This window comes from Talpa occidentalis, unplaced genomic scaffold, assembly GCF_014898055.3.
Source record: "Talpa occidentalis isolate TD23 unplaced genomic scaffold, MPIMG_talOcc4v2.1 talOcc4.16, whole genome shotgun sequence".
In the NCBI taxonomy this organism is placed as follows: Eukaryota; Metazoa; Chordata; class Mammalia; order Eulipotyphla; family Talpidae; genus Talpa; species Talpa occidentalis.
Genome location: NW_023601653.1, coordinates 10,809,828 through 10,826,120, shown reverse-complemented (window position 1 = coordinate 10,826,120; position 16,293 = coordinate 10,809,828). Strand labels below are relative to the sequence as shown.

General features: G+C 42.6%; 1 protein-coding gene across 2 annotated transcripts in view; it reads right to left on the bottom strand.

The window, feature by feature from the left end:
• The window catches only part of APPL2 (adaptor protein, phosphotyrosine interacting with PH domain and leucine zipper 2), a 41,534-nt gene extending 28,135 nt beyond the window's left edge, over nucleotides 1-13,399 (bottom strand). For both annotated transcript variants that reach the window (XM_037513722.2, XM_037513721.2), the window contains exons 1-2: nucleotides 13,274-13,399; nucleotides 6,958-7,056 (exon numbers count right to left, since the gene is read on the bottom strand). In XM_037513722.2, the coding sequence (XP_037369619.1) occupies nucleotides 6,958-7,056; nucleotides 13,274-13,327 (153 nt within the window). In that variant the 5' untranslated portion in view covers nucleotides 13,328-13,399. The remainder of the gene's footprint in view (nucleotides 1-6,957; nucleotides 7,057-13,273) is intronic.
• Nucleotides 13,400-16,293: the final 2,894 nt, after the last annotated feature.

Sequence of the window (16,293 nt, the reverse complement as noted above, 5' to 3'; positions counted from 1 at the left end):
AACTACACAGTTCACCATGATGTGCTCAGCCTAGAAAACATGTCTTACATTTTCAGGACTCAATTAAGGCTTCCCTTCAGATTCAGGGCTCTTCTTAAGAAAGGAGCAGATCCCCAGGGTCTGACCTGGGCCAGGGATGAGGAGTGGACACTGGTCTGCTATGGCCTTGGCCTCCACTTCCTTTCTAATTCTCCCAGGTTAGAGGTGAGGTGTAAACTCTGCAGAAGCTGGTTTTATTTTTCATGATCCTCTTTTGCAAGACCCATCAGAGCCCAAGTCCACTTTCCTTGGCTCTTTGCAGACAAATGGCAACCTGTTTCGACTTCCTTCATCTGCCCAAGGAACAGGCCAGGCCCTGAAATGTGACTCTCCCCCTTTTCCTCAGAAAAAGTCAGGTGAATATAATGAAAGTTCCTGAATTATGCATCTTGCTGGGGTGCTACCCCTTTCAAAAATACCCAGAGCTGGCAGCCACCTAGCAAAGTGGCAGACAAACCAAGACTTCCACAGCACACCATCCCACACTTAAGAGATGGGCATGCAACAGTTCCCAGTGCACACAGTGCACACAGTCTCTCGATAAACGTTTGATGAATGAATGAATAAACAAGAGTAAGAGAGTCATCCAAATTTAAATAGTAGCCAGAATCATGGTGTAAGGTGGGAAATACTTCCTAGCCACAAGGAAGCAGTACAACGGGGGGTGGGGGGGAGGGCAATAAAACACAAAAGTTAGACCAGGGATGAAGCAGTTGGCCAGGAAATACTGCCAAATGACCATTTTCCATGGTGCTACTTTAAAGATCAGTGTGCACAGGAACAACAGCCTTAGCCACAGACACTGGGCCGCTAACCCTGCCGGGTCAGACAATCTCTTGCTTCTCATTTCTGAGTTCTCAGTGGGTTTTTGTTCAAGCTACCTTGGCATCTGCTGGGGCAGCATCATGTGGACTCTGATTTGCAGATCCATAGAATCTCTTAACAATAGCAGCAAACATTCACAGAGCACTTAATTCACAGTAGGCACCACTATAAGTGCCTTCAATATGCTATTTCACTGGATTCTGACAATCCTGCGAGGCAGGTTTTAATTACAAACTTACATTTACAGATGAAGAAACTGAGGAACAGAGAGGTTAAGCCACTTGCGCAAGACTATAACATAACTCAGTAGCAAGGCTGGGATGTCAATTGAGCTCTGTCCAATTCTAAAAAACACTACTCTCTGTTGTGCTAGGAGATAAGAGCTGAGAAGGCCGATACTCTACACTAGAGTTGACAAAGTTTTCTTGTAAGTGGCTAGACAGTAATTCTTTTTGGCTTGGGGAACATATGGTCTCTGTCACAGCTACTCAACTGGCTGATGTGGAATGAAAATAGACATAAACAATACAATAACTAGCTTCATTGCAACTAAACTTTGCTTACAAAAATCAGAGGCCAGTAGGGCCACAAATTGCTGATCTTGATTTAGACACTATGTCTCAAAAGACCCACTCTTCTGTTCTACCTCCCTCAAGATGTTCTGCATTAGGCTAAAATATTTCAGATTCAAGAAACATTTTTACCTTATTAAGTCATTCTTTTCTTAATCTTAGCTAAATCTACAATATTACTCCTTCCATATCTGTATCCTTTAGAGGCTGATCAACAGATATGACAACCACCCTTCATGCCTTCAAAATAAGCAGGAACCCACAGGCTACTTGGATTCTTCTCTAGAGCTGATTGGCAAGGGTTGTAAAGTCATGGAAACACCTGCCAGGGAGCTGCCAGTGTCAGATAACACCCTAGTCAATGGTGAGGATGAGGGGTCACTCACAGAATGCCAATGGAGCTCAGAAAGGGGGTACAACATACAATAGTTGCTTCCCAAAACTTCTGTGTACAACAAGACTGTGCCAGGTCTCTTCTAGAAAGACCTTCTGCAAATAAGCTGTGTACTTTCAGATGTACATGACTTCAGGCTACAAGATTCTATTCCAACAATACAATTCACTGGGAACAAATCGTACAAAAAGACCTGTCACTTACCCTAAAAGAACCTTTCCTGTCTGGGCACATTACATGAAAAGCCTTTTGAACTAGACCAAATTTAACTTTACTTACACTTAATCCACTTACTGTACACAAAATTTTTATGAAATGCTTTACCAACCTCAGCTAATTAATCCACACCCTGTGAGGCACGCCCATACACTTATCTCTGCAACAAGACTTGCAAAACTGGAGCTTGGACAGAGAGTAAATATTAGTAATGACAACAATAGAACTAGCTGCTAATATTTATTGAGTCTTTTGTAGTTACTTGACATTTCTGTTGAGCATTTTTCATATATTAGCACTTTTAGTCCTTCAAAGGAAGGTGGGTACTATCATTATCCTCATTTTATAAATGAGGAGACTAAGGTTTAAAAAAGGTAACACCTTTCTAAAACTGTACAACTACTAACTGGAAAGGCAAAAACTTGCCTTCAATTCAGAACTACTGGACTCAAAACCTAAAGCCTGAGCTCTCAACATGCTGTTCTGATCCTGAGTCAAAACTGCATCTAGTTAGTACTCAGTGGGCAGACTTGCAGGGCCTACAGACTGGATCATAAATCTCATACTTTTCTAGCTACAGTCCAATAAAAGAGGCTGTCTAAAATTTAAGTTCAAAATGGAGTCCCCATGAGTAAGACTCCTTTGAAATTCTGGAATATTTCTCTGGCTACTGATAAGAATCCTACAAAAGATAACCAGGGTTTACTGATGATATCCCCCACGTTAGACAGAATCTCCCAAGGCTGTGACCAAGGCAGAAAGCGAATCCTAAAGGAAAGCTTTTGACAAAGGAATGTTTGTTTTAAGGGGACACAGAGCACTAAATAACTGCAACTGTCACCCAGAGCTATGTGCGGATGGCAGCATCCATGGTGCGCAGGAATGCAGAGGGGCAGGGGCAGAGAAAACCCACCACAATCAAAATCACAAAAGTCATCTGCTTCCACCTACAACAAATATTTGGCCAGAAACGTTGCCTAAAGTCAAGCAGCTGCAAGTCTCACTCATCCCAGTGCTTTGCGCACAGCTGGGCTCAGGCACATATGGGAGAAGGCAGGGCCAGGAGGCACACAGGGTGGAACGCTCTGTCTGGGGCATTCTTGTAAAGTCCACTTTTAAAAGATTCTTTTTTTTACTTGTAGCCTCTTTAGAAAAGAAACAAGTATATGCATTAAATGTGAAACCTGGACATATTTAACTATAAGTATACAGCTGCAGATGCTGTGGGCATTTTAAACATATTTAGCCAATAATTTGAGAGATGGCAGCTCTTTCGAAGTAACCCATTCCTGCTTTGCTAATGCATAAGAAATGCATATAATTTCACTTTATGTAGGTGACCCACAAAGGAATACTAAGAGTTCACCATGTGCAAAGGCAGAAAGGCACATCTGATATTAAGAGACCAGAAGAGACTCCAGGGACTACGGTAAAATGCTGCAAAGAGCTCACCAACTATAGCTTATGCTTGTATTTCAGCCAAAATTTTTTTTTAATTTCCCCAAATCAGCCACAGTCAGCAAAACTGCTCACAGACCTTTCCTCTACTTTTCCTTCTCTTCCTCTTTCTAAAACTAAGATCCGAAGTTATTCTCTACATCAGAATCCAGAAATTTGCCATGTGATCTGATTTAAAATATCTTTTATGAATATTTGTTACTGATCAGCAGCATACCCTAGTTTTTAAAATAATGAAAAACTACATAATGCTAAGTGCCCCTGTTTTTAAAAATGAAATTATAAAACTATATTAATCTAATTCAATATGTCTAGATATAAAGTACTTAAGGAGGGTCTCCTCTGGTGGCACAGTGGTTGAGCGCTGGGCTGCGAGGCTGCCCACAGCCTGTGCAGCACCGGTTTGATTCCCGGCTGCCAGTGAGGGTACCACATGGCATGACAGACCTCTCCTGCCGCGCCTGCTGCTACCCTTAGCAGTGTATTTTGTCAGTCTGCCTGTTCTGTTCCCTGCTCTGCCTCTGGTGAATTCTCTCACCCTCCCGTGCCTCTGACTGTACCTAGTGCTTGTATAAACAAATAAATAAATCTTTAAAAAAAATAAAATAAAGTATTTAAGGAGCATGAAATAAAACAAGGAAAACAACTTAGATAAAAACATTGACAGAGTGTGTATACAAACAGATACACACACCCCACAAACTGAACAGAAAGGAGTCAGGAAGATTTTTTTTCTTTTTTTTTAAAAGACTTATTATTTATTCATACAAGAACTGGGGTATAGACCAGAGGTGTGGGGGGTGAGAGGATTTACCAGAGACAGAGTGGGGAACAGAACAGGCAGATTGACTGAAATACACTGCCGAGGGGAGCAGCGGGCGAGACAGGAGAGGTCTGCTGTGCCATGTGGGTAGCTCCCTGGCTGGGGATAGGTTGTGTCTTAACCCCTTGTGCCACCAGGGAGACCCAGGAAAATTTTCTTTACTAAAAAGAATCAAAGCCATGCCCATGACCCAGCTGACTTAAATGCCACGGGCATGGCTTGCATCTGTGCTGCACTGGGGCAGCACGGGCCAGACTATCTCACTAGCCTCTGCGCCAGGAAACCCCAAGGCAGGCGGCAGGGTTTCTCACTCGCAGGAGAGACCATGTGATGATCATGTGGTGTGAATTAAAAGCAGTTACAGCCTCTTGGAATGCAAGACCCACTTAATTTTGGCAAAATGTAGCTCTCTGGCTCAAAAGCAAAAACCGCTTAAGAGAGTGTTTGGATATCTCCAAGCAAATGATTCCAGCAGACATGGAAAGGCAGAATAGAGATGTTGGGAGTGGCAGACACAGTACTTAATTAAGTCTTGGGGTTCTTAAGCCTTTTACAGGAGAGAAATCATTTAAGGACAAGAGTCAAGTGAATGAACAGCAAACAAGTTCAGGTATACATTCAGAGAAACACATTCTGTTTTCTTCAATTTTGTATATTTGGGAAAAAACAAAAACATAAAAAACAGTTTTAAAAAAACTGCCAAGGTACGTCCTCCATTTCTGAATGTCTTACCAAAACAAGCAAAATCACAAATGAGCACCATTTGTTTAGTTGTTAAAATTAGTTCTAAAGAATAAGGTGCACTTGCGTAACACTGTATAGTTGCAAATCTGTATCTTCCACCTGAACTCTGGATCTAAGCCTTCAACAGGTCTCTTTCCCTACTTCATGTCCAAGGGCATCTCAAAACCAGCCTTTCAAGAAAGAGTTAGGATTAGCAAGTCTACCCCCAGCCCCCCGCTGTTCTACTTTCTGGTTCTCCCGACTACCTGCCCTGCCATTCAAGTCAAAGACCTGGGCATCAGTTTTCATTTATCCTTCACTCACACATGACCCTTTCGCCTTCAAACAACACCAATCCACCTCCCAAATACCTCAGAAATTAATCCAGTTCTTTCATTTCTACTGCCACATTCCTAGTTCAGAACACATATAATTTAAGAGTTTGGGCTTTGGCTTCTGCCTTGCTCTGCCATTTATTAGAGGGGAGACCTTAGAGAAGTTACTCATCATCAAAATTCTTATATCTGGTGGTTGAGCACTGGGTTGCAAAGCTGCCGGCGACCTCTGCGGCACCGGTTCGATCCCCGGCTGCTCCCCGGCCACTGGAGGAGGGTCCCACATGGCGCGCAGACCTCTCCTGCCGCCCGCTGCTCCCCTCAGCAGTGTACTTCGGTCCTTCTGCCTGCTCTGCTCCCTGCTCTGGCTCTGGTGAATTCTCTCACCCTCCCGCGCTTCTGACTGTACCCAGTGCATGTATAAACAAAACGAACGAACAAACAAACAAATAAATAAAAAATAAAAACATGCCTCTATAAAAAAAAAAAAACAAAACAAAATTCTTATATCTTCTGACCTATAAATGAGTATAATAACTATACTCACCTCATAGAAATAACCAATGTTAAAAGCGCCAAAGCTGGGCCAGGAAGCTAGTATACAATCACAAAATCTCAACTGTCAAAACTCTTCTGAGTGCTCAGCACAATTTCTCTGGATTAGGTGACTCTCCTCTAACATTATCTTGGTAATTATTTTGTTTGTGTCCCAGTTATCAGCAATTCATGGCAAGGACGGACACACACACACACACACACACACACACACACACACACACGAGTGTCCACATGTCATGAATAAATGACTAATAAAACAACGGAGATAATAAATAATTATATATGAATATTAACATACTACTGGATGCGGTCTTTGTTAAAAGATCAATGAGAAAATGAAACAATGACATGTACAGGTTTAAGTTAGCAAGGAATCAATAATGAAAAGCATTTGTTCCCATAATATTTCAATGTATAACATAATGAATTTTACTTTCAAGTAACACACAAGTTTTCTCTTAGAAAGTAACATACATGAGCACTTCCTGATCTTGGAAAGATTCACTTTTGCTATTCAACAATTTATTTTCCTGGTTTTGCAAGTCAGAGATATTTGTTCCTCTAAAGAAGCCTCACAGTAGTTTCAGAACTATGATTCAAGTCTTTTCAGATGAATAACTTGAAAAAAACATCTCAACTTGCCTATACTGACATCGAAGACAGCCCATTTTTGAGAAAGACAAAGAGCATGTCATGTCTTTGAATACTGAAACCACTCATTCACAAGTAAGAAGGAGAGACTCAAATGTTTTCCTGTGGGGTTGAATTAAAAAAATTTTTTTTGATAGCAGTTATGTGGTTCCTCTCTACTGACTCTCCAGTTACAGGAAAATGACCTCTTTAAGCAATGAAAACAAACTGTCCTCAGCTTTTTGAGGGGAACAGAATGAGAAAAGCAATTGTGATTTTTATTTCAAAATGCTAAATAGTGTGGTTCTGACTCAAATCTCTTCACCCCCTGAGAGTTGAAGGACTCCCATTCAGCTCCTCTCCAGGTGAGGGGCAGGTCAATACCTGAGCTCCGTAGACACGCTGCATGGCCTGCAGCAGCTGGTTGGTGTAATCTGTGAGAGTGCAGGCATCTTCTTCAAACACACTCAGTAAAGAGCGAGTCTGTAAGAAAAGAGGTCAGTGGTTATTTTTAAGTGGAAAAACTACAAAGGAGGCAGAACTCATACCCACATATGAAATGGGGAGGGAAGGTGTCTGTTTGGGGCTTTCTTCTTTTACTGATAATACTAGGACGTGCTGATTCCTGGAGCTATAAATTAGAACTCCTTTGCTAATTTGTTAGAGTACAGTGTGTGGGCAAATTCAATACAATTTGAGGATCTAGGTCAGAGAGGAAAGTCAGTTTTTTAGAGATTAAGACTCAACAGTTATTAGCTGTCCTGTCTTTAGCCCTTCCCTAAGTATCAGTGGGTTCACTCCATTAAAAAAAGTGTTAAAAGGGGCAGCCTCTCCCTTCCCATCCATAAACTGAACCCAACATTGGGCCTATCTGTGCACCTGGGGTGTGTTTACCCAGCATGCCTCATGCCAGCTATTAACCACCTGTCTGTTTTTCTGCACTCCTGGACATCTTACAGGAGTGTGTCATTATTTCCTCTTAAGGTACTGTAATTAATTCCTGTGTCTTTCGTCATAGTTTATTCAACCATTTTTCAAACTGATGGCCAGGAAATTTTGTGCATTCTGGACCTACCACTAGTAGATCTGGGCTCAAAACCCAAATAGCAGCTTGTAAGAATGTTCTCCCCATTCTTTTCGGGAAGACTGGCTAGCCAGTGCTCTGAAAGCAACCGGGCCATGTCATTAGCCGGAAGAGGTATTCCCTATTGTTTTCATGCAGAATCTTGACACATGCTAAGCACAAAAGAAATATGTATCTATTGGGTGGTGTCTGAAGAGGTTTCAAGGCATCACATAAGACACCATATCTACTCAAGGACTTTCATTAAGGTGTCTAGTATGGTAGGAATTTAAAATACTCTCTTACAAAGGAGAGTATTTTAGGTAGGAGGGGATCTCTGTTTCAGAAAACAAAACAAAAAAACCTCAATAGAAAGGAAAATCATAGAAATCCCTTTAATAAGCTGACATCAAGGGATTTTATAAACAATCCACTAAGGTTCATTATTTCCCTGCAAATGAATTTCCGTTCCTTTTTTCTTCTGATTTTACAGTTCCCCTAAGAAACCCCAATGAACTGCAACAGGAACAGGGAGCTGGGGTATCAATGCTTGGTTTTGTTTTACAAACTCTGGCGCACTTTAGACCTCACCAGCTTACCCTGCTTTTGCCCAGGGTCTTTCAAGGCTGAAAATACATCCTCTGAGACCAATGTATTCTCTTCAGTAGCAATCTTTATCAACAGCGGAACCAGAACACGACAAATAAGAAAGCCGTAAGACAGGTATCTAAAAAGCTTTCAATGACAGCAAAACATCGTAGACGCATACAGTAATTTGTGTTAAAACAAAGTTCTTCAAAACTTTTAAATTAAAATCCACACTACAGCAACACCATTACCTACAGTTATTTATAAATGTAATCGAATAGTAGGGAACTTTTTTTGTACTCGGGCTGCCAGTGGTATAGGCGCCACCAACACTGATTATGATTCTGGTAACTTTCTTTGCTGTAATTACTATGTCTAGGGGAATGGGAAGGAAGAGAGTGATACAACTGGATTGATGACACTTAATTTTTAAATTACAACTTATAGGGGCCTCCCTGATGGTGCAGGGGTTAAAGGCAGCACTATCAAGCTATCGACAGCCACTGCAGCACGAGTTCAATCCCCATGTGGGAGAAACCCACATGGTGCAGCAGGCTTCTCCTGCTCCTGTCTCACCCACTGCTCCCCTCAGCAGTGTATTTCTAGATCTGTCTATTCTGTTCCCCGCTCTGTCTCTGGTGACTCCTCCACCCCCCACACCTCCAGCTTACACCACAGTTCTTGTATGCATAAATAAATAAATCTTAAAAAAATAAAATAAAATACTACTTATATCCAGTTATTGAGTCTCAATAACTCTCAACAGTAAAATAGAATGGACAATGAAAGTTTCAATGAAGAGAGCGCTTGTGCAAATGTCCTCCACAGAGAGAATGGAAAAACTAAAGCTACCATGTTATGTGAAGACCAGCTATGCATTACTTCATTTAGTCCTTCCAACAACTTTATGAGGCAGATACCATAGGTTACATTCACTCCATTTTATAGATGATGAAACTGAGACTCATCAAAGTTAAGCAACTTGCTCAACCTCCAACGATGGCTGGGCAGCAGCAGGACAGGCTGTAAATCTAGGTCTGGCTGGTAGCAATGGCCAGCTTCCTCGGCTGCAGAAGACTGCATGTGTCACCCCCAGGGTGGACCTCATCAGTGGCCACACTCTCTGATCCTCAGTCCACTGTACTGCATGGAGGCAGGATAGAGGCTGCCTAGAGCTGGCTCTTGTTTAGTTATGCTACAGTCACGGTCTCACCTGTGAGAACTGCCAAAGAACTACATCACAAATATCTCCTTCTTGATACTCAGGACATGTGTACCATGACTCCCAGAAGAGCTCGCAGGAAAATTCCACTCTTTCCTCTCTAATTTAACTAGGCCAACTTCACTCCCGGGAAAAATACAACAAAACTGAACTATTTCAGATAGTGATTTGATAGGTTTATCAGCTCCACATCTGTTCAAGCTTAGAATAGGAACGTTCTCAAAAATAAAGAAGGTATGAGACTAAGGACCAGGCAAAGGTAAACCAGTTGCTGAAAATTCCACAAAAAGGTCAGAAAGGTGGTATGTATGTCACTTCCAGAGATAATAACATCAACCATTTATATAACTCCTATGACATACATAGAGGTACTTTATATACATTATTCATGCTTCATAATAATTCCACTAAATAGCTATTTTAATTCTAATTTTGTCAAAACACAAGTTTAGAAAAGTTGAATAACTCACACATGGTAAATTACTCTGCATCACCAAGACACAGAATCGAGATTTCAGTTCCATCCTTTCTCTACAACCCTACATTCTTAGAAGTATGCCTGGCCAGAAAAACAAACCAAAAACCTTGGATATAACCTTAGTGCCTTATAGTCCCTCCATCTTAGAGTAAGAAACTGGATGTTATCTCATAAAATATTCCTAGACATTTTTTCACTCTCAAGAATAGCATCCCATTGCATAATTGCACAAATTCAGTAGCTGAGTGTTTAAAATGTATGTGTGTAAGTATGTCTGTCTATATTAAAGCAAAAAGCAATTTAACTTCTTATACCCACAGTTTGGCTAAGGAAGAAAACTGTCTCAGTTGAAGAGAACCTACCTAAAGGAAAATGTATTATTAAAAAAAGAACAGCAAACCCCTCCACATGAAGACAAAACCACAAGGTTTTGTTTTGAGAGATCCTGAATAAAGAAAGGCTTGATCTGGTTGGTGAGTGCTGTTTCCAGCTGGGCCACTAGCCGCATAATCGCAGAACTAAGTGTTTGATTTCTTTGTGCATTAGTTGTGCCAACTGCAATGGAAACCAAAAAAATCAAATAAATCTGCAGCAATAATGCTTCTTGTGTTCACCTTAACTCAAAAACATACTTCTTACAAGAAAGAGAATGCGCCCCCAAAGAAGTATGAGCTACAGCAGCTTAAAGCTACATTTGTCTTCCTATCACAGCAGTATTCACAATGCTGGAATGGCTACTTTTCTTATCTATCCCCTGGAACAGACTGTGAAGCACTGGCAGGCAGGCAGAGGCTCACAAACGGCAGTGCAAACAAGCATCTTAATCCCTATAACATTCTGCCTCTCGTATATCTAAGGTAACCAGAAGTATTAAGTGCAGGCCCACAGACTAGTCTTATAATGCACTGCTCAGCACTGGGAACTAAAAGGGAAGACATGAACAGATCTGGCTAAGGTTAGTCAACTACTATTCAGCTCTTCTTGGGTCACTGACTTCAAATACAAAAGCTTTTGTGTTCATTTAATGAATCGGTGCAACCAGGTTACTGCAGCAATCGTCATAACTACTCTACATTAAACTAGAGGAAACAAACAACAGATGATTTCTTAAGACCATTTCCTTTTAGTGTCACCGATGACAGAAAAGCCAGGTGTTAGGTAGCAGGGGTGGACAACATAGGCAGACTGTTCCAACCCAGGCTCTGCCACTTGATTATCTTGGCAAGTTACATAACTGCCCAGCTATGCTAATTTTAATGGAGGGCCAACTTCAAAAGATTGTTGGGAGAATTATGTGTTAGTATATGTAATGCATTAAGAATAGTACCTGGCACATGGAAAAATGCATGTTTGATATAGATAGTTGCTATCGTTTTATTCTTTGCACAAAAAAATGAGCCAGAGTTGCTGAGTTAGATCCTCCTTCCAGAGGCTCAGCTTTGCAATCCAGGCTCTGAGTATCGTTATTGTTTGCACAAAAAAATGACAGAGTTGGGTTAGATTCCTTCCAGGTCCAGGTCTGAGTCTTAGGAGTAAAGTTACATTGGGCACATGCCACATACAGCAGTTCTAAATAAATACGCCCTGGTGATTATCAAAGAACTTCTTCTTGGAAGTAGCTTCTGTTCAACCTCACCAAGACCGTTCCATTGAGAGGAACAAAGAGTAGGAATGATAATGTCTCTAAGTCTCTTCTTCCACATACAAGTTCAATGTCATATACCATGCATTTGACAGAAATTTAAGCTTCCGGAGACACCTCACACATAATCAGCTCCATGTCCTCAATCTGCAGATGTGAAAACTGAGCTGTCACAAGGTGGGATAGGGACTGGCTCCCATCACGTGACAAGTCCGTGGGAGAGCCAGCATTAGGACCCAGGACTCCTGACTTTTATGCCAATCCCCTGTTCTCTTCCTCACAGCAAGCAAATCCTGCAGCCCACTCGGAAATAGTGCATATTCATTTATGTGAGAGCCAAAAGTTCAGAATGTGACTTATTGGAGAGGGCAATATGGAGAATCAGTGCAATCTCTCTAAGCTGGCTCAGCCATCGCCATACTCACTTAGGAAAGCAATATATCCTTGTATCTCAGTTTCTCCAATTACAAAGCAAAAGGAAACTGTTCAAAATGGTATTGTTTGAAATTCGACATTATTATCTTTAGACCCCACACAAGAGAAGCGAGGCTAGACAAAATGACTTCTACCAGGGGCTTTGGCGCCATTAAAATACCAGAAGTCTATAGAGACTTCAAAGAAGCCTTTGAAGAGTCAGTTTTAACAAAAATTAACAACTTGCTTACAGTTTCTTACTTGCCTACATAAGGAAGACCATAAAGAACAGGGCACCAGCAGCCAAGCACACAATCCTTTTGACCACTTATTCTGAAGGGAATAGATAAAAAGTTGGTGCAGGCAAGTTCATCAGAAAAAAGATTATCCAGGCAGGTACAATTCACTAAGAAGAAAAAGAAACAATCAAAAAGGGGGTGTGGGGGGCTAAGTAATACGAAACAGGTTAACCTTAATCTAATTTTTTTAGAGTTGAGCCACTAGGGACTAAAGAGATATATAACCCAGGGAAGCAGGGCCAGGGGAATAGATGTGAAGCTAGGGAAATTTAATGAAGAACAAAAGCTCTCTGGGGAAAGGAGCACTGAATTACAAACTAATGTCACTCTGCACCATTCGCTCTATTTACACACCACCTTTCATCTGCAGGGCTCAAAGGACTAGATGCACATCTCAGACGTGCTCATGAAGTTCCCCCGACAGCAGTGGGGCAGGTGTGCTGCATTTTCTTTTCACAAATGGGAAAACAGTGCCCAGGGAAGACCTGGCACCGCTGGAAAAAGAGATCCAGCTTCTGCCTTCCATGCTGGTTTTAAACCCACCAGGTCCCTCAGAGGCAGCAGGGGCAGCGATAAAATACGATGGAGCTTGACAGTCTGATAACAACTTTAAAGGCACTGCCTCATTTCATTCTAACAACTCCGTGAGGCAGGAACAATTCTTCCTCTTATTTAACAGCTGACAAAAGTGAACCCAAGAAGTGAGGTGATTTGCCTGGGAGCTCGGCTGGAGTTTAGGCCGGCAGCCTTCCTTCTGGTTGAGTTTGGAAAGGGGTCAAGACACAAAGACTCCGGGCTGGGGCACAGGGGGGAAGTGGGGTCCCCCTGGGTTCTGCAGCTCGGCCAGGAGAGTGGCCCCCCTGGAGCGCCCCGGGTTTTGCTGTCCCGCCGGGCGCCCCCTCCTCGCCCCCGAGGGTCCCAGCAAACTCCCGGGCTCCACCCGAGCCGGAGGGGCCTCAGCCCTCGGGAGGGGGACCTGAGCGGCGGGAGGTACCTGCGGGCTGTCCTGCAACGCCTCCTCTAGCAGGAGCTCGTCCACGACGGGCATGGTGCCGAGCGGCGGGGCCGAGGGCGACGGGAGGGCGGAGGGAAGCGCGGCGGCCGAGGGTGCTCCGGGCTCCGGCGACGAGGCGGACGCTCCGTGCCGCGACACCCCCACGCGCCCGCGCCAGCCAGGGGCCGCCCTTAGCCGGCCCGCCCGCCCGCCGCCGGCCCTCCTCCCGGCCCTCCTCCCGGCCCAGCCTCCGGCCCAGCCGCATCAACAGGAAGTGTGGCGAGCGCCCGGGCCGGACACCGGAAGTGTGGCGAGCTCCCGGGCCGGACACCGGAAGTGTGGAGACCCCACTTCCGTCGCGCCCACACTACGCTCACCCCGCAGGCCCTGCGGCCCTAACCCCCGGGTGCCCGTCCCGCGTGGAGGACCCGGATGCTGATGCCAGCCAGGGCTCATAAAGCCCAGGGCGCGGACCTGCAGGGCGGAGAGATAAAGTTTGATCTGCTTGTGACTACCCAGAAAACTTGAGATGGAGCTGGGAGGGAATAGATTTTTTTTCATTTCTTTTTTTTTTCATTTTTTTAACATCATTTTTCATTTTTGAGCAATATTTGCTTCCCCCTGCCCCTTCAGGTGTAGTCCCCAGAGAGTTTCCTTCACCAGTGCACCCATGGATTTTGCCTCTGTGACTCTCCCCACCCCTTTATTTTATTTTATTTTATTTTATTTTATTTTATTTTATTTTATTTTATTTTTTTGTCTGCTCCCCTTTCAGGTGTAGTCCCCATAGAACTTCCTCCACCAAATCAGAGCTTCTTAGTGTTGCCCCAAACACTTGTCTTAGTCTATGACAAATCATTTATTTTATTTTTATTTATTTTCCATTTTTTAAACGTAGTGCTTTTATCTCACATTGTTGGTAATTTTTGGACAATGTATGATTTCTCCTCTCATCATAATTCTCCCACCACAAATCATTTGAACTGATCTCAGAAAAAAGAAAAAATTCACAAAACAGTTTTTCTCTTAGGGCTGAGTTCTTCTCTAGTAGGAAATTGATGTGGGTTTTTGGATTCATTACAAATAACCATATTTTTTTCATGAAAATGGGAGTCAGTATAAAATGGCCCTCACACATTTTATACTGTCTCCCCACCCCTGTAAAACTGAAAGACCACCCTGTACTTCTCACACCACTTTTTCTAGATATGTCTGTGTCCACTCAGCAGAAGGGTCACCTTCATCTAGAAAAAATTAGGTCATCGAGTCATCTGTGATATTCAGAAATAAGCATTTTGGAAGCCACAACTTTTTGATTTGGGTAATATTAAGGGCTCATCCTTGTGTTTTGTTGTGTTTTGTTGTGTTTTTTAGGACTGGAAGGGGTAGATGATCTAGTTCAGTTATTGTCATTTAGAGACAAGAAAATGGAATGCAGAGAATGAAGTGAAAGTTTATGAAAAGGAGAGGATGAAGAGCAGGAAGAGGGAGCAATGGGGAAAGACTGGTCAGTGGAATTTGACAGCTTTTTAGATTAAAGGGAAGGATTTTACGAATCATGTTTCTCTGATAGGACACGTCACTAAAATCCATAGGACTAATACGATAAAATGCAAATTATATGTTCTACAGAAACACCTAAGGCACAGTCCACAAACACCTGATTGCGTGCTATTTTATCTCTTGAAAATGTCAAGCCATCATTCTCAGTTCTAGCCTGACCAAAACTTCCCCTATTTTATCACCTCCAGGGAAAACCTTTGGCATCCTTTCCCCCACTTGTTATTTCTTCTCTTTGGGAAGACTCATGCTCACACCATACTTCTTCCTTTTCCTGTATTTTCTATCAAATACCTTTGAATTAACTTCACCTCATCCAGTCTGGGCACCTCTCCTGACTGAAAGCCTCTTCCACAAGATTAGACTCAAGCTCCTCTTTCCCTCTTTGGTCGCGCCAATCCCCCTCCTCTAAACACATCTTCACCATGTCATCCAGCAAGTTCTATTCTGTAGTGCTTTTTCTTTGTGTAGGTCTCATTCCCTCTGTAAACAGCAAACCTCTCATGGTGTGTTATCTTCCTTTTATTCTGAATAAAATGCATGCTTATTGCTATGACATGCTCATCCCTTCAAATGCTTTCTAATTATTTAAGGGAAATTTTCTCATCCTTCCATCTTCCTTTGTCCCACCCTTCCATCCAATTGGAAACACAAGTTATTGATCACGGACAGACGGTATTTATCCTCCTGATTATAAGATTGTGCCAAAGGGAAAAGATGCATACATTTAAACTTGAAAATAGATGCAAAAGGAGACAGTGCCCTACAGAACCATTCCTTCAAAGGTCTCAGAAATCCCCTTGAAAATCATATTTTTCATATGCCATCTCATCTCCCAGTCAAAGATGCATGTCTCTGTCTTAGGTTTGGTATCTCTAGAGTGCTCACTTCTGCAAAGCAGAAAGGTTTCATTTACTAACTCAAGCCAAATGCATATGACCACTTTATAAATTTATTGGAGGAGGGAGGGAACAGAGGAAAGCCACACTATAATAATAAAAGTATACAATTTAATTAACAGCAAAAGAGGGGAAAGTCAGAAACCTCTTGGCAAAGTTTGTAAGACTGGTGTGCGGAGTTGGGGGGTGGGATTCAGAGAGCATCCGGTGTGTTCCATCAGAGGGAGGGGAATGCAACTTCTCCAGGTGAGTCCCTGGCAGCTCTCTCCAAACTTTGGAAGAGGCTTCAGAATTATGGACTCAGAGTCCATAAGCATTCATATTGCTCAAATTTGGAGCCTATGTTTATACCACTTTTCAGTGTTTTATCAGTGATTTTGGTGGGGCTCCTCAGCAGTCAGGATTTTATCCTTGCTTTCCCTATGACTGTTTATCAGTATCTTGTAAACAAGTGGTTGCTTTGTTTTGATCATTTAAATCTCAATTGTCACCTCCCACCCTTGTCATCTGTCAGAAGTATTATGTCAGTACACATAATATCTGAATCAGTCAGGATCGTTA